Raw genomic sequence first — 17,185 nt, 5'->3', positions numbered from 1 at the left:
AACTTTGAAGGTTGGGTAGTGTGATCTTGGCATTACAGATCAAGGGGAGTAGTGCATTTGTGAAGAAAGAGCTGTGTGATGTTTTGAGTTAAAAAGAAATTTGTTTCCTGTAGCTCTGTAGCCTCCTGTCCATTGCAACTATGACTGTGTTGTGGGAGTGCAACACTAAATTGTTAGAGTACTCCTTAATCAACAATAAGGTAAAAACAAAGAAAAATAACTTCAGGCAATCTCAAATATAGCAGGATGAAGAAGAAATGCAGGCAGACATTTCATTATCAGCTGCCTAAATGCATCAGAGATCAATGTTGTCACAGCGTCTCTCTTCCAGGGAGAGCACTTTGTGCAAATGGATATAAATCTAATGAGAACAGCTCATTTCTAATGAGAAGCAGAGGGTGGCTGAAAGGCCTGCATCCAGCAGTCAGATGGAGTGTGGCAGCGGAGGGTCCCGCAGTGCAGATGTCAGACAGAAAGACGAGTGATGCCGTGACAGCAGGTATGAAAAGGAAAACGCAGGAGTTTGCTCCCTCGATGAGAAATAACCCTGATGGCTGCAACATCGTCTCTGCCAAACACCCTCACCTGGTTTATAGCTTCAGTGTCACAGGAAGCAGGAGAGAAATGTGTGACCACGTTTTCTTTTGAAACCATTGTTTGATTGTTGTGCCAAATTCAATGGGCATTATTATTCCAAGGTGTAAGTTAAAATAGAATTAGGTTAGGTTTGAGTTAAAACGTGGCACCTAGGGAGAGTTACAAGAGGGGTCAGTATAAAAATACTTCGAAAGGGTACCTTTTTAAAACCATATTCGGTGGAAGGAAATCTAAACCAAGGTAAATGTTAAAAGGTACAACATTTAAAAGGTTGTTGAAGGTACCACAGGCCCGTGCTTAGGGTTTGGGCATTTATTTCTGATGGTAGCGTTAGGAAAAGATACTAAGGAATGCAGTATTTCAATGAGTGTTCTCACAACTGTGGCAAAACTAACACACACAGTGTGTGTGTGGTGGGGTTGAGGGACTGACATATTGAGCGAATGCTCCCAGTTGGCTGATTAAAACAAGGTGTCCAGATTAAACTGCCGCTCAATAAACCAATTTACGTGTCAGAATTGAACAGTCAGTCCAAATCAGTTAGAAAGAAAGACGGATAATCAGTGACTGAAAGTCTGCAAACATTAAACAGACCCTGTTTTTATTTAACACTTTGTATCATATGAAATTGTTTTACTAAGTGAGTATTACTGTCTACGCTTACAATGCAAAGAAGGCAAGGGAATTTTATTCATAAAGCACCTGTCATACACAGAGGTAGAAGTGCTCCTTTAAGGATGTCATTCTTCATAACTGATCAATCATAGATTTGAGGGAAAATGCAAAATAATAATTCCAGATCCTCAAATGAGAAGATTTTCTGCATTTCTGTTTTACCTCTTTGAATATTTTCGGATCGTTAGTGAGGCAAAGCAGAATCCCCTCAGGCCCTAAGAGAATGTCATGGCCTTTTTATAGATGAGCCTGGACAGTGATATTTAGTTGCAGCCACAGGGCAATAAATGGTGCTAGTCCAGCTCTGCAAATGAAAACACATATTCCTTGTGTGTTATATGTGTCTCGGTTTTGTGTAACAAATGTACCTTGGTCTCGGTGAGTTGTCTCTGCAGGAGCTGCAGGGCCTCAGTGTGTCCCTTCTCACTGTCCTGCAGGGTGGCCAGCTGCTCCTTCATCTCCCTCTGCAACACAAACCACAGCTCAGTAATCGGTGACTGGATTTTAATATAACAGATTTGTGGAAGTAAAATTCAATCAGGTGATGTGTTTGGCCGATGTCATGTCCATTTTTAACATTCAGCTTCTGCTTTGCTCAAATAATCTCTTGAAAACAAAGTCAGTTACAAACTAAAATAAAAATATAATACATTTATATATTTGACAGACATTTTTTTGCGAGTGTAACTTCTGTTATATTAATCTGAACTGCATTATTGGTAAACCAGCTCAGTTTGCTACGAGGCAGAAAAGATGTGAGCCTTAGATACGAGAAAAAAGGCAGAAGGAGAGTGAGATAAAATTAAATCTTTGGAGATGATGGGCTGTGTCAGAGAAAACTGGGTCTCATCTCGAGTCGGGAACACACAAGCAGAACTTGCACGGCTCAGGCACCTCCAAGTCTCCCATAGGCACAAGAGAGGCTCTTCAGGAGCTGCCAGGGACACATGCAGTCACGAATGGTGCAGGTTTTTTTGAATGTAGGTCCCATGTGCCAACAACCGCCGTGCACAGCCGCTTTTGGAATAAAGTGGTTCAGCAGATGTACTCCCATTAGTAGAGACTTAGGTATAGTAATATGCAAAGATTTTACAGTAAAATACTTGAGTTCTGCACCTAGTTTATCAGTATTTGGGTGATGATTATTTCATAATTAGTGACTGATGAAAAACAAACAAGTACAGGGCGAGATTGAAATTCAATGTCTCAATAGTAAAACTGAAATGAGTTGATAGGATACGTGTTGGTTCCTTAGAAAATTTAAGCTGAAGACATTTTGGGCTACAGGACAGTCTCACTTAAGCCACCACTTGGGTACATAGTGTGTCATAAAATGAGGTTAACGGAGATAAAATTTGACATTTTGTGCTGAAACAAGACGAATGTACTGCACTGGGTTTAGGGAACTCGCTTTGCTCAATGCAGTGACAAAGTGTCATGGTGTGGTACAAGGCAAGCCATCTGAAGTCATGGTGAGTGAATGGCGATAGAGGCACTCCAAACCCAAATGATTTCAATACTCTGGCCTCATTTAATAAACAAATTTTTTGTGCTTATGTAGTTGGGCACAGTCGCCCCGACAGAGGACTGGTATTCTTTGCCATTCATAAAGACTAAGCAAGCCATCCTCTTGCTTGTCTCTTTGCTCATATAACCTGTCTTCTTCTCTTCACCTTCTCTTTGACCCGTGAACTGCAGCAAAAATCAACCAAATGGAACTGTCAGCACAGCAGGGTTGTAAAATCAACCATCACTCAGCCATGGTGCTGAAATGAATGCCAAAATGTATCTCCACTGACAGGAAAAATACATTATCATTGAGCAATCTAGTCTAAATGGGGAAAAAATATATTAGGGTACCATTCAAAAAGGAGATAATGAACCATGCATCAATTTGTGATGCATTAGAAAATCCTTGGCCTTGATCATCAGCTGCAAAACTAAACGGCACAGTGGGTTGGTGGAGATAAAGCATGTTTCTTCTCAAGGACAGAACCGGAGGAAAACAATGGATGGTGCAGAGGGGGAGCGTGACTCTCCATGTTAATGATAGGAGTGCGGCAGGCTCAGCAGGCTCTCTCCCTGATCGCTACAAGCTTGTCTGCAGCAGGTCAAAGGCCACTCCCACACACTGAGATAGATCAACGCTGGCAGACTGGCAGAGAAAACATGCTCCTCTGCTCTTCTGCCCTCACGTTGTCTGACTGACTGGTCAGAGAAGGGCAACTGTAACTGTTGCTGCCGTCACGCACAATAGATGGATGTGTTGACAGGAAACCAAACATCTTGGAAAACTGAAATTCCATCTACAGAATGCACTAAACTGAAAGAGATAGATTTTACATCATGACTTGCACCAGCTCTTGTCGCTAAAATTAAACAAAATGGGAGAACATGTGTACTTCAGCTGAATTTAAGCAGGAACAGCAGCATTTTATTAACAGCAAAAATCTACCGTGGTGAGATCATCTTCGTACACTTCAATCCCCTGAACCTCCTCCATAACATGCAATTACATAATCCGCTTTAATCTCCCTTGAAGCGAAAATCGTCCTTTGAGCATCCTACAGAGGGAGATTTCCTGTAATGACTTTCTGAGCACAAACTGGGGGGAGAAAAGCTACAGCTACAGTGTCCATCACTGCGGACAAGGATTCGGGTCCAAATCGGGTGTGATTTACAGGCATCAAGGGGAAAAGCTTTTATCAGGGCGAGCACAGGGACAATACAAAAGTAAATACTGCAGGTGGATGAATACTGGTTCAGACAGAGATACTGAAATGAAAATGTGTGTGTGTGTGTGTGTGTGTGTATATACAGTGTGTGGAGGCGTCTCTCTCCTGTCCATCGCATCTGGCCAACACAAGTCTGACGTGACATTTCCCCAGGACGTAAAGTTGCAGGAAATTGGGGGTCACGGCTGGTGGATTGTAAATCTAAAACTCATCCACCCTGCTGTGATTTCCTTCTTTCCTCTTCTATCATGTAAGCATTCTTGGATAGATATGGGTAGATATACATACACAATTAATGAGTAAAACAGTAAGCTACTTAAAATTCCTAAAAACTTTCCTTACAGCTGCAAGCTCAATTATGTGCAGCAGCTCACTCAGGATTTAAAGAGCGTCACTGGCTTCAAACTGCCAGCGCCCGATGAGAAGGTGAACAAAACAACAGGCGGCAGCGTCACAGCATGAATAATAAAAAGCCAACAGGATGGAGAACTTCCTCTCACACACAGACGTGAGTAGCTTCCTGTGATTTCATTCACATGCTCTAATGACAGGGAGAAAATAAACAATAAAAAGACTTGCAACTCGTCTTCTGCACTGAGCACAGGACTAATAATTGCAGGGAGATCCCTTTCATCAGTTCATCATTAGACAGAGGAGGCAAACCCGAGCTATAGATCATCTTACTGCAAGTTATTCTTAAAAGGAACAGTTCGGCTAAAACCTTTGTGGAGCTGAAGGTTTTCTCCGGGTACTCCTGCTTCCACCCACAGTCCAAAGACATGTGGACACGGGGTTGGATTAATAGGAGATTAATTATAGAGGCTCCAGCTATGCCACAACCCTCAAAAGATAAGCGGTATAGATAATGGATGGATGGACAGTTATATTCAAATTATAATTACCTCTAATTAGCTGAGGAGTAAATCACCTTTACAGGAGGCCGAGCCTGTGTGATTTTTATTGTTAATTAGGTCAAAGCGGAGAGTTTGACAGCACTATTATATATAGACGTGCACATTCTCACATATTGCACAGCACGTTCTTGTCAGAGACTCCCTCTGTTTCACTAGGACAAATGTTGGAGGAGTCTCTGTCCTCCAGCCTTCTGAGCCAGTCCCGCTCAGTCAGCTCGACTGGCCTCTGCCTGATCTGCTGGCTGAGACACGGCTGCAGGGACGCACTCGTCCCCCTGGAGAGGCTGCGGGCTCTGCTGATGCCAGAGAAAACAAGGCTCTGGGATGTAAAGCACAGCTTGAGCTCAGTTTGATGTCTTGGAACAAAATACAGCAGGGTTTGCAGCCTGAGACAGCAGTTTTGTTCTTTTCCCCTTTGTTTCCTTTCACACGTTTTTTTTTTTTTGTTGCGGTTGCCGCACAGGGTCGCGGGGGTGGCGGCTATCACACCAGACCGGCAAGTAAAATAGGTGTGTGATTGGTCTTGACTCCTTTGGCCTGTAATTTATCATAAATATGCAAACATCTCAAATAAATTGTCCATGTATTGGCTTATCCATGAAATACAAACGTATAGAAAAACTGTGTGCTTACAAAGTGTGTTGTATTCCCAGAGGTTAACTGTAAAGAATGGTGCTTCGAGGATGACAACATATATTTCAAATCCTGCACCTCACAGCACAAAACTCACATCACAGAGAGTATTTCTGTGGTTGTGACATCATTAGTTGCTGTTCGCTCTTTCTCTGCAGCTTGTGTCAGTGTCTTCAGGCTGCACTTGGTTTGGCATTGAGTGCTGTGAACGGGTCCTTGTACTGTGAGGACAGGACCAAGCACAGGCTGGTGGCTTGTCATCAGGTTTCATCAGGATAACGTGATGATGAGATGCCCTGCACTCTGCTCTGTTGATTATTTTCTCTTGCTTCTGTCTGTATCCCAACCAGAAATCCCATCACCTTGTAGAAATCCACCACCTCTTGCTGTACAAGCAGAATATGTATAATTGCTTCCTTTTTTTTTGTTGCTTTTTAGTTTTTCCCCTGACATCTACTTGCTTGTGCTGTGTTTACTTTCAGGTGGAACTAGTACTAATGGATCCTTTGTCAAGAACAACGTCCTTCCACAGAGTTCGTGGAAATCCGTAGTTATTGGGTTATCTTGCTGATAAACAAACCAACCAACCAACCAAGGAACAAATTACATAAAAAAGGTAATTACTACTTGTGTAATTACTGAACTGTTCAATTCAATTTAAAGCTAGGGTTGGTAATCCTGAAAAAGCTAGCAAGAGCAGGCTACACTAAAAGAAAATGCAACGGATACATCCCACCCCCTCCCATCGTCAAAGCTATGCTCCAAAAACACATTAATGCACACAAACTGCCTGACAGAGAAGAAGCTGACTTTTTCGTGACTCGCTTGCTAAAATCTGGATATCGTCTCTGCTTCAGCCTCTTCGGGTTGTGAAGCCTCTGGTCATGTGCAGAGAGAGCATTGGCAGGGTGCCGCACACGGGTAGGTCGGTTTCTGACAGACAGGCACGCTGGACAGGTATTCACAACCATTCATTTCATTGGGTTTGAATGAAATCGTTGGTCGTGTTTATTACACACCTGGCCTTTATTTTACCGACGACTTTATTGATCGATGGCTATCGGAACCTGAAGAGGATTTCAACAAATAAAATAAATGTGTTGAAATATGTTTTTACCAACCCTACCTTTAAAGTGAATTTAGCTGACAGCTTCAATAATGTTAGCCTGGTAAATTCATCATAATGTCTGATAATAAAAAAAAAAAATCCATCTTCCGCTGCAGTTTCAGCACAATTTCTAATTGTCACAGATGAAACAGATCTACTGTGACTGATCCTGGTTCTCAGCATCAGATCACAAATGACCCCCACTTCCACGACTTCCACTTAACAAGAAACATTTGGTAAAAGCAGGAGAGATGAGAGGAAGTGCTGATGCTGGAGGCCTCCTCCAGTCCTCTGAATATAGGCCACGTCATGTAAATGATGAATGCTCAGAAGCTGCAGCTCCATTTCCTGGAGTGAGGAAGGGCACAAAGTATGCAAATATAACACCCCGAACATGAAATACAGTAGCTAAGGAAAAAAAACAACACTGCATGTCAGTTTTGATATTTTTATCCTAAAATGCAAAAGATTTATGATGTTTGAATTGCTGACAAAGGTCTACTGAGTCTGCACACTATTCTAAGGGAGCAGAGAGAACAATGTTGTATTACTGAAACTACTGCAGAGTAGTCGATGGATGTCTGGTTTAAAAAAGAAAACCAGGTCTCAGAGCCGTCAATGTTAAGTTTGATCATCTACACAGGGCAAGTCATTAAAGAGGAACAGGGGGTTTGTTGTTGGCACTAGACTGGAAATCTGAGAAGTGTTCAGTGATAAGAACAGGACTGCTGCTTGTATAAAATCACCAGCTCGACAGAAGCTACTTAGCGATTCACCTTCCGTTCCTGAGGTTGTGACAGCAGCCTGCTGAGCCCGACGAGCCTCTACACAGCTCACACTGAATGTATTTTGACGGGCGGCCAGTTTAAATGCTTATACTCCAAATATGAAATTCAAGAATATTGTCAATACAGCAACTTGTGGAGTTATCAATCAACCTAAGAGCAGAACACTAATCTTGGAGAGGGTTGTACACCATCTCAACAGGACATTTACCTTCTTTAAAGGAGATGGTATTACATAGTGTCCAGAACAAACCACACGCTTCTCCTATGAGTTACTGACTGTAATTATAATTATGTTATAAATTATAATTCCACATTGTTGTGTACAGAGACCCCAAGTCAAACCACAACCTCCCAGTTCTATTTAAGGGCGCTTTCACACCTACATTGTTAGGTCCAGACCTTCTGACTTAAATGTGCCTTGGACCATTGTCCATACTAATGGACCAAAACTAAGTTAGACCAAAAGAGGTGGTCTCGGTGTGAACATTTATTTGAGATAGTTGGGACTTTCGGACCAATTGCAGTGAGTTGAGACAGTATTAAACAATAGGAAATAAAGAGGTGGCAGTGGTTCAAAAGATTGCTTGTAGTCTTTGCTTTTTTCATTTGGTGCATTTGGCCGGAGTTGGTGATGCTGGTAGTAATACAAAACATACAGAACACTTAATGTCAAGTATGTGTAGACGCACAATTACAATGTGAAAACAAATCGAACTGGATCAAATGTAAACAACGGAACAAAGACACAGTCTGTCTTCGATTTGAACAGTTTCATTTTTACTTCTGTCACTAACTGCTTCTTTGTTTTGTTTTCTGTCATTTCTATATTAGAATTCACTTTTAACAAATGTTTAAGTGCAAAATTTCAGCAGCAAGCATGTCTACATTTACATAATTGAAGCCCTTTCCTGTTTGCAAAGAAAGGGGTCATTAGTCAGCCTGGTTTAAGCAGCTATATTTGGAAGCTCTACCTGGCACAGCAGAAACCAAACACAAATGTAGGCTTAACAACGCGGATCTGGAGAACAGCAATTCCTGAGAACACCATTATCTCTACTCTGCTGCAGACTGACTTCATTCTTTGGACTCACTGGGTAAACACATCTGGAGAATGACGCTCAGATATGTTTGACGGCCGGCAGATTTTCTCCACAACCAAATACAAGCTTGTGTCATCTTTTAGAAAAAAATGACCTTCCTAGGATTAGTCAAACCTCTAATAGTCAGCATGTAGTGAATATATAAAACCGTGTAGCATGGGTCAGGCTTACAAATCACCTTTCGAAAAAACATGATGTGGTTGCATGCCAGCCTGGGCCACACGGTAGGGATAATATACAGATTTATTTGCCTCTACTTCGTCTTAGCGACATTGGTGCAGCTGGAAGCCATTCTGCTGGAGCTGTTGTGTATGCACTATGCAGGCGAGATTGCCAAAGCTCGCCAGCAGCTCTATCTGACCAAATACAGAGCGTGTCTGCTTCTCTTTCACTCAGTCCCCTGACATCAAATAAATATTTGGGATGTACGCCTCTTTTGTCAAGTCACACTGTTAAATAACCGTCCCTTTCTGTAGACACTGGCAGTACGGTACAGTTCTGTGAATTATAAGTATAGCCTCCAGTCAGGTCTGTGTGTTATTTAATTCCCAGATGATTCTCCAATCATTTACATATTGTAGCCTGGATCGTCATAATAAAAATACATTTCAGGCACAGTTCAAGCAAGGAGGAGTAAAAATAAATCTGTCTACAATTAATGTACGTCTTGTTTATACAGTGCTGACAATTTTCAACCTGCAAAGGTCGTCAGCAGGTTTCTAAAACTCTATGTATTGAATATGATTAAGATCAGCACTCAACACAATCTTTGATTTACTCCTAAATACAGGGGAGATGAGGCCATCTACAGAACAGTGCACTGAGCAAACAAAACACTGAAAATACACAGCAAAACATTTTCTAGAGGGTGTTTTAGATCCAGACAAAAGTTTGGCTAATTTCTATTAACAGCTATCTGCATGTGAATAAATAGCTGATTTAACAGACTGTTTAACTGCAGACAGCCAAAGCCAGACGTGATTGGACAAACTGAAATGGAAACCAAAAGGCTTATGACCCCAAAACCTTGTCCCTCACCTACAGAACCTACATATTCACATGCACAATCTGAGACTACAGGGGAAAGTTGTTTTCTTTACTCTAGTGCAACACAGGCCGAAATCAAGCTAATGTCATGTGACAGGTTCAGTCTGCCTTGTTCACATTAAAATGTATGTTTTTGGACCATAACAATAATACACTGAAGCAAAGAAACTGGATCCATGTACCATGAGACAGAGAGTTGTTCTCTGAGAGTGCTGTGGATCAGTCTTGTGGCATTTTGTACTGTCTCAATAAAAATCTTAAATTGAAACGTTTTCAGTGCCACTCAGTTGAAACATTTTAATTTCCAGGCATCAGAAAGATCAAAAACAAAAACAAAATGAAGAGATAACATTGCTTTTTCAGTTTTAGCTGACACTTCAAGTCAATCAAGAAAACAACCTCTACACAGCTCTCTTAAAGCCTTGATATATTTTTTATGAAACAGCATTTGTCTAATCCACAAGATGTGAAATGGGTTTTTTATGTAGAGCAAACTCTATATTTCAAGAGATGAGCTTTTTCTTTCAAGTTAAATATATGTGATTGATGATAAGAGGGATTTTCTTACTTGTCTATTCATGATTAAAGCTGTAACACTTTACACAGCCCTCTAAAACTATCTGACAGCTTTACACTTTTAATGCGTGAGGAAAGCTCATTTGTTTTACAAGCACAGTTAAAGTGAGCCACAGTGGATAAGAACCTCTGCTAAAAACCTCAGCTGTAAACAGCTGCTGGAGCGGGGAACCTCTGTTAATGTGCAGACGGAGCGCGGCGATGAGAGCAGGAGCCGGGGCAAGGACAGAAAATACAGCTGGCTGCTCCCCACTGATTAGCCTGACCCTCCACCAACGCTAAATGCATTATGGGAAATAAACAACCACTAAGAATATCTGACCAGAGAAACCTGGATTGGCCGTGCATCCCATTAGCAAGCAATTTAGGAGTTATTGTTAATGTGCATATCAATTATTTTACAGACTAAACAGGCAATCATGGAACACTTAATTTATTAAGTTTTATTTGCACATTTTGCTTCACGGACTTACTGACTTTCATCAGGCGTTTTCTATTAAACTGATATTTGTTAAAAGCCATTATTTAACCAGGTTTTCTCTCACAGCTTTTCATAATTACGCAAAGTATGGTTACTTATTTTGACATTATTTCTGTAATCCCGCAGATAAAAGAAAAATAAAATAAAAATAACTAGAAGCAACACTAGTGAAAAGTTAGGTTGATATAGAAGGTGGAACTGTTACTAAAAGTAGGCATTTACAATGTTTTACATTCACTGCTGGTAGTTGAGTTGTGACTGATCAGAAGCAAATGCAGTTGGCAGCATCATCGTTTCTGTTTAGCCTGTACATACTACAAGGCAGTCCTCAACTAAAACGTGGCCAACAGCGTTTGAAAACTCCAGAAAAGTGAGGACAGCAGGTTTAAACAACAGGAGTGATGCATTTTAAAAACTAAAACGTAGTTGTATGAATGTAGCCTGTACCTCATTTGAAAACCAGTGTTAGTAAACATGTAAACATCTTCAGCGTCCAGGGGAGGGGGTGTCAGGTCTGAGTCTCGCTGATTGGGAGTTGTAAATGAGGGCTCCTATCTGCAGCACGTCTAATTAAATCATCTGCAGCAAATCACGGACACAGGGAATTACAGGAGATTATTGCCCAGCCCGGCCATGCAAAGACCCCCCGAGAACAATGGCCTGTAATCTGTGTTAATTCCCCAGCTAATCAAGCAATGCAGGGCTCAGTGTGGCGGCTGCAGCGGTGGGTTACAGCAGTTCACATCTACACCCCTTGAAGAAAAAAATCAAACAGACACAGACAAAACTAAAAGGCAGAGAATACTGGAATATTTACCGCTCTGTCTGAGATCACTCACCACTCATGGATTTTTAAACATTTACTAAGATTGTCTCTGCCTAAAAGCCAAAAGGCATTTCACATTCATCACTTTTTACAAGCTATTTTTCAACCCCCAGGGCAGTTGGAGAAAATAGCAACCATCTCTACAACACCTTTCTCTGCCTGGTCTTTTATTCTTATTTAATGTGGTCTATTATAGCAGTGTCACCGGTCTGCAGGCTGCACTCCCTGCTGATCTGCCTCACATTAGGGAGGCCAGGGCTCAGCATTAAGCCTTACTTTAAGCCACGAAACTTTAAGGACAGCACTTCCCCTTTCATTTACCAAGATGGCCAGTAAATCTCCGCTCGCCACTGATCCCTCCTTTCACCCTCGGCCCTGCCAGACCAGTTCCAGCTTGCTCACCGCACTCGTGTGACCTGCTGCTTTTAACTAACTGCCAGGTACATGTCTGACTGCTGATGTCATCCAAGGTACAATGCATTCAGTTCAAATGAATCATCATACAGTCATTTGGTGGAATTTGTGTATTTCTACAGAAAGGGAAACACACATCAGAAAAAAACCCTTTGGAAGAAGAGTTATACAAGTGTTTGTATCTGGAATATTCATTCATTTCTGGATAGTTGGAGGAAGTGGAGATGTGTTGTCCATCTACAGTACATATACAGGCTATCTGTCAGACTATGTGTACCTAATATAGTGGCAATTGAGAATATGTCTTTAACCGCATTGATGAGGTTCTATATTTGTTCTGAGCTTTGCTAATGCAGCTTTTCTGGACTGTGACTGTTTTATGCTACATTTCCCCTTCCCACATTTTAGAATTTTGCAGGGTTTAATATCTGCATGACTCGTAATCGTCCTGTCTGTGCTATTGTAGTTATATTGTCTTATTTTGTCATTTTAACATCAATCAGTTTACTTCTGAATCCACGGATGGTATCAGTGTTCACGACAGACCAAATTATCAAAAACAATCAGAAAAACGTCATTTTCACATGCTCTGTGCTTTCTGCAGGCCAATGAGGTTTGAGACACCTGTTGTTCTTTAATTATTTCTAAGAGTGTTAGTAAGGTACGTCACTTCGGGGAAACACTTGCACTTGTGAAATGAAAACACTTAGAAAATATCTCTGTTAAAAGTGCATAAAATGAGACATTTTTACTTGCAAGAAAACATGGCATATTGCAAACTTACATGATCTGCGCAGAAGGCCTACATACATCTCTAATGCACTACAGATGTAGACATCTGAATCATTTAACTTAAGTGCAAGCCAATGTAATCATCTAAACAAGACAAAATGTTCTGTGCGATGAGCAGCAGCAGCTTTCCTTTCTCTAATCAATGTAGCTGTTCTTTTACAAACAGCATGGGCTGAAGTAAACATGCCCAAGCCCCGTACATCATTAGTGGTATCAGTAATAAGTGCAGCCCAAGCTACCGCCTCCTTCTGGATGAGGATAAAATTATGCCAGCACTCTAATGGAACACGACTATTCCATCTTTCCCCATGGCTGCATTTCCACATTAACGGTGCCTCCCTGCCACACCACCCTCACTGACCGTCACACTGGACAGACACATTTGTTTTGGATGGGTGGTTGCTTGGTGAGATATTGGCAGGGTGAGGGGGCTGCGACCTACCTTCCCTCAGAAAAAAAAAAATTGGTTACCAAACCAGATTTGAGGCATTTAATAAAGTACTTACCACAGAAACGAGGGGACGATTATTAAGAGAGAAAATCGCATGGGAGGGAGAATAAAAAAGAGACAGAGAGAGATGGGGTTGCTACAGGAAAGGAGAGCAGACTGAGGCGAGCCACAGGGGAGATGGCAGCCGTGGGTGCCCTTGAAATTGCCTGACTCATTACTGCAGCAGCACGGCCATGCGTGGTGATGGCAGGCTCAGAGAGAGCTCTCGGCTGCGCTCTGACAGTCATGGAGTGAAAGACAGCCTCGTTTTAAAACCACCAGGGGAACACTTCAAAGGCTGGCCGTGTTCATTCTGCCTTTTCAAACTACAGCTGCACTACAGTGAGGCAAACGAGAAAAAAGGTTAATCCATTTTCAAGATTAATCCGTGTTTGTGGTCTGATAAAGGACGAAATAACTAGGTATGACAAAGGCATTAATGGAAGGCAGCACGTGTGCATCTGGACACTGAGTGACAGCTCTGTGTGGGAGAATCATTTAATTCTTCAGTTGCATGGGTTTTAGCTGAATTCAGACAGGCATTGCTGCACAGCTGCCTGTTGCTATTCTTCTTTCACAAACCATTTATAGTGTCTACAGTGTCAGCAACAAAAGTTTAGTCCCCAAATATGAATGATAGCCATGAACTGCAGTCTTACATTCATTCTAATCCGGTCTTGCACTTCTGTCAAATAGGGCGCAAAGAAGTCCCTCGGGCAAGAAGACACCAGGAAGTGTGTGTCTAGCCCTGCATTACAGTCGTTGCACACGGCCCAGCGACGGTCTTTATCATCACAATTACAGCACAGTGGCTGCTGTAGCTTCCACTTTGTCCTCTGCAGGAGCTGTCAACCAACTTTAGGGCACAGTGGTGTGATAATAAGTGCACAGCTTCGTCCATCTCCAAATCAGGGTTACCGCGATCAAGCCAACCTCTATTTAAGATGGAGACAGTGCTCCTCGTGTAGCATGACATGAGCAAGTGTAATCTCATCACCAATAACCTATGTTGTCTAAAATAAAGGCATCATTTACAAAATCATAAAGCACATACTTTAAGAGGTAAATACATTAAGCTTCGTCGATAAGAATGTCTGGCTCCTCGGTTAAAACCTTGTTTAATGAGTTAAAAGTTTTCACAACAAAATAATGGAGGATTAAAACTGTGAGTTTGTTGTGGTGTGAATTGAATATCTGGAGATATCTCGGGCTGATTGTGGCTCTGTTTAATGGTTTAGTTCAGGGCTTTCCGCTATTGCACATTAGGTTCAAATGGTATTTAGTGCGGTCCAATACGATTGGCAAAATAAAAGTCCTTCTACTCAGAAAGAATTAGTTGCGTGTGAAATCTCGGCTCCCTGAACCGCGGAGCCACAGACAAATCCTCCTCGATCCTACCTTAAAGGTCCAGTGTGTAAGATTTAGGTGAAAGGGATCTATCGGCAGAAATTGAATATAAAATAATCTTAGTGATGTTTTCACTAATGGGTTTCATCTAAACTGTACAAATTGTTGTTTTCTTTACCCTAGAATGGGCCCTTTTATATTTACAATGGGAGCGGATCCTCTCTACGGAGGCCGCCATGTTTTTTACAGTAGCCCAAACTGGACAAACTAAACACCTTTTGAGTTTTTATGACCCTCCAGTTGTCATAAAAACTCAAAAGGTGTTTAGTTTCCAAACATGAAAGATGAAAGATGCAACTTCAACACTAAATATCCAAAAATTCTACACACTCGTCGGAAACGAGCAATTACTGTATTTGTTGGCTGAATGTTTACCAGATGTGTGCGTCACCCTGCGATGGTTGAGTGCTGATGTGTAAGTGTGTTACAGATTTGGCTGCAGGAGCGTTTGCGGAGGGAGAGGATGCAAACCAGCAGGAGGTAAAGCTGTCAACACAGCAACAAGACTCATGGCCTGAGGTCAGTGGACTGACATGCCAAGCTAAGTAGATTACTGCCTCCCACAGACCAACCAAACGCTGTACTCATCAGTGGACACTGGCCAACACACTATCAACCCATACAGACTATGTTGTCAACACAGTTTAAGCGGTGGTGGTATGACATAACAGAAGTGTGCAGCAAATCTAAACCCTGTGAAAAACTGGCCTCATGGAGAATCAAATCTAAGACTCATTTATGATGCCTTTACTCTCACAGAGTCGAGAGTTTCTGACACAAACAAACAATGGTGACAGTGAAGTGCCTGAAACAAAAGCGGACGCGTTGTTAACAACAGTGGTCCCGTTTCCCTACTCACAAAGTCTTTCCACATAAAGTTCTGCCATTGTTGAAATTTCCTGCTCATGTCCTATGGGCGTCTCACTTGAACTGTTCCCTACAATGCCCCCCCCCACACTGGTGGTACTGCTCCATTTTGTTAGTTTTCGCAAGCTTTCAGATCAGGTGCACAAATATGGATGTAATGAAGGCAGAAAACGGACAGAAGGCTCTATCGGTATCTGTACAAGTGTCCAACGAGCATAAATGAGTTAAAGCCTATGTAATTATAAGCCATGAATGCACCATTGTCAAATTATGCATTCATAGTTCAAGTGCTCCTGATTACATGAGCAACCAAAGGAATTCAGCAGCTCTGGGTCATGTCCGACAGTCTGTTTGTCACCATGGTGAACCTAAGCAATAGCTCTGATTGTGAAAGACAGTGTTTACCGGTGTTGTGTTGAGTGAAGAAAGCTGAGTAACAACCGCAAGGTGATGTAGCATGTGTCATGTGCCATTCTGCTCCACCACTGGGTGATGAGTGAATATGATGTAACCTTTACTGCAAAACACTGCTGGGAAAATGGACAGACTCATCATTACTTGGCAATTTTAACTGCAACGTACGTTTTGCCTCACCATCTCTGTGAACTCTTCTTCAAGTGTCAAACAATCCGACACAAAGGCTCTGGCTCTCAATCTACCAAATGCTTAGCCTCTTGTCTACCAACTTTCCCACCCTACAAAAACTCTAAGGTTCATTTTAAAAGAGGCCACCAAGCTGGCACGACATGTTCCCCTCTGGTCCAGATATTCAAAGCACTGGGGCTGATTGCTGCAGCACTTTAACACATCCTCCCCATGTTGTTTTGGCACTTCAGTAAAGCATTGTCAAGCCTCATGCAAAAAGGGAAGTCAGTGCCAAAAGTGAAGCTAGAGCCTGCAGACACAGCTCTCTATCTGACACACAGCTTTTTCCTGATTTCTAGAGAGAAAGGGGAAATAATAATGAAACTTGTGAATGGAAAAATATAACACGGTTTTGTTTACATGGGTTAAGACCAATAACAGGTTTAGACACAATCCTAATAATGTTAACTTTGTGATCACTAACGAACATGACAGAAAAGAACTGTCAGACCATCTGCTGCCGTGTTCTAAAGTGTGTGTTTGTCTGGTAAGGTGAAGACATTACATAACAAACAATCTCATTTGTTGATCTAAAACGACGAGTTTGCCAAGCTCATCATGAGACATGCTTGTTTCCGATGGGGCCTCAGTGTACTCGTACGGTCTTTCGGTGTTGTAGATCTGGGAAGCCTCGAGTTCCTGCCAGAACACAAAATACCAGATCTCTGCCTTGAAAAGAGCTCCAGGCAGAGCTGGTGCCCAAAAAGAAAGAAACATACTGGGCCTAATTATTTCTGCTCCAAGATTACACGGTTTTGACCTTTCTCAGGATTTCAGCACAGCATCTGATTGGGAGATTAAAGAAGAACAGCATTGGTGCTCACAGCACTGCTAATTATATTTAATGCAGAACAAAGACGTTTACAGCTGTAGCTCTGTACTACACACTGATTGCCTGATGAATGTTGAATGAACTAATTGTAAGTCGCTTTGGATAAAAGAGTCAGCTAAATGATTTGTAATGTAAAAATGTTCATATGTTATCTATTGATTGAATTAACTGTAGATGTTTTTTTATTGCTATTGTTAATTATCTCCACCAAAGAAGTAATGTATTCAGTGCTGTTTATTGCTTTGTCTGTTAGCGGGA

At 41.8% G+C, this 17,185-nt stretch overlaps 1 protein-coding gene across 1 annotated transcript in view; it reads right to left on the bottom strand.

Annotated features, from left to right (window-relative positions):
- Positions 1 to 17,185, bottom strand: part of LOC118104843 (E3 ubiquitin-protein ligase TRIM62) — a 30,784-nt gene that overhangs the window by 9,983 nt on the left and 3,616 nt on the right. The window contains exon 3 of the mRNA XM_035152090.2: positions 1,641 to 1,736. Within this exon, the coding sequence (XP_035007981.1) occupies positions 1,641 to 1,736 (96 nt within the window). The remainder of the gene's footprint in view (positions 1 to 1,640; positions 1,737 to 17,185) is intronic.

Source organism: Hippoglossus stenolepis, chromosome 3 (assembly GCF_022539355.2).
Source record: "Hippoglossus stenolepis isolate QCI-W04-F060 chromosome 3, HSTE1.2, whole genome shotgun sequence".
Lineage (NCBI taxonomy): Eukaryota > Metazoa > Chordata > Actinopteri > Pleuronectiformes > Pleuronectidae > Hippoglossus > Hippoglossus stenolepis.
Note: the sequence above shows the minus strand (reverse complement) of the source record. Positions and strands in the feature narration are given on the sequence as shown.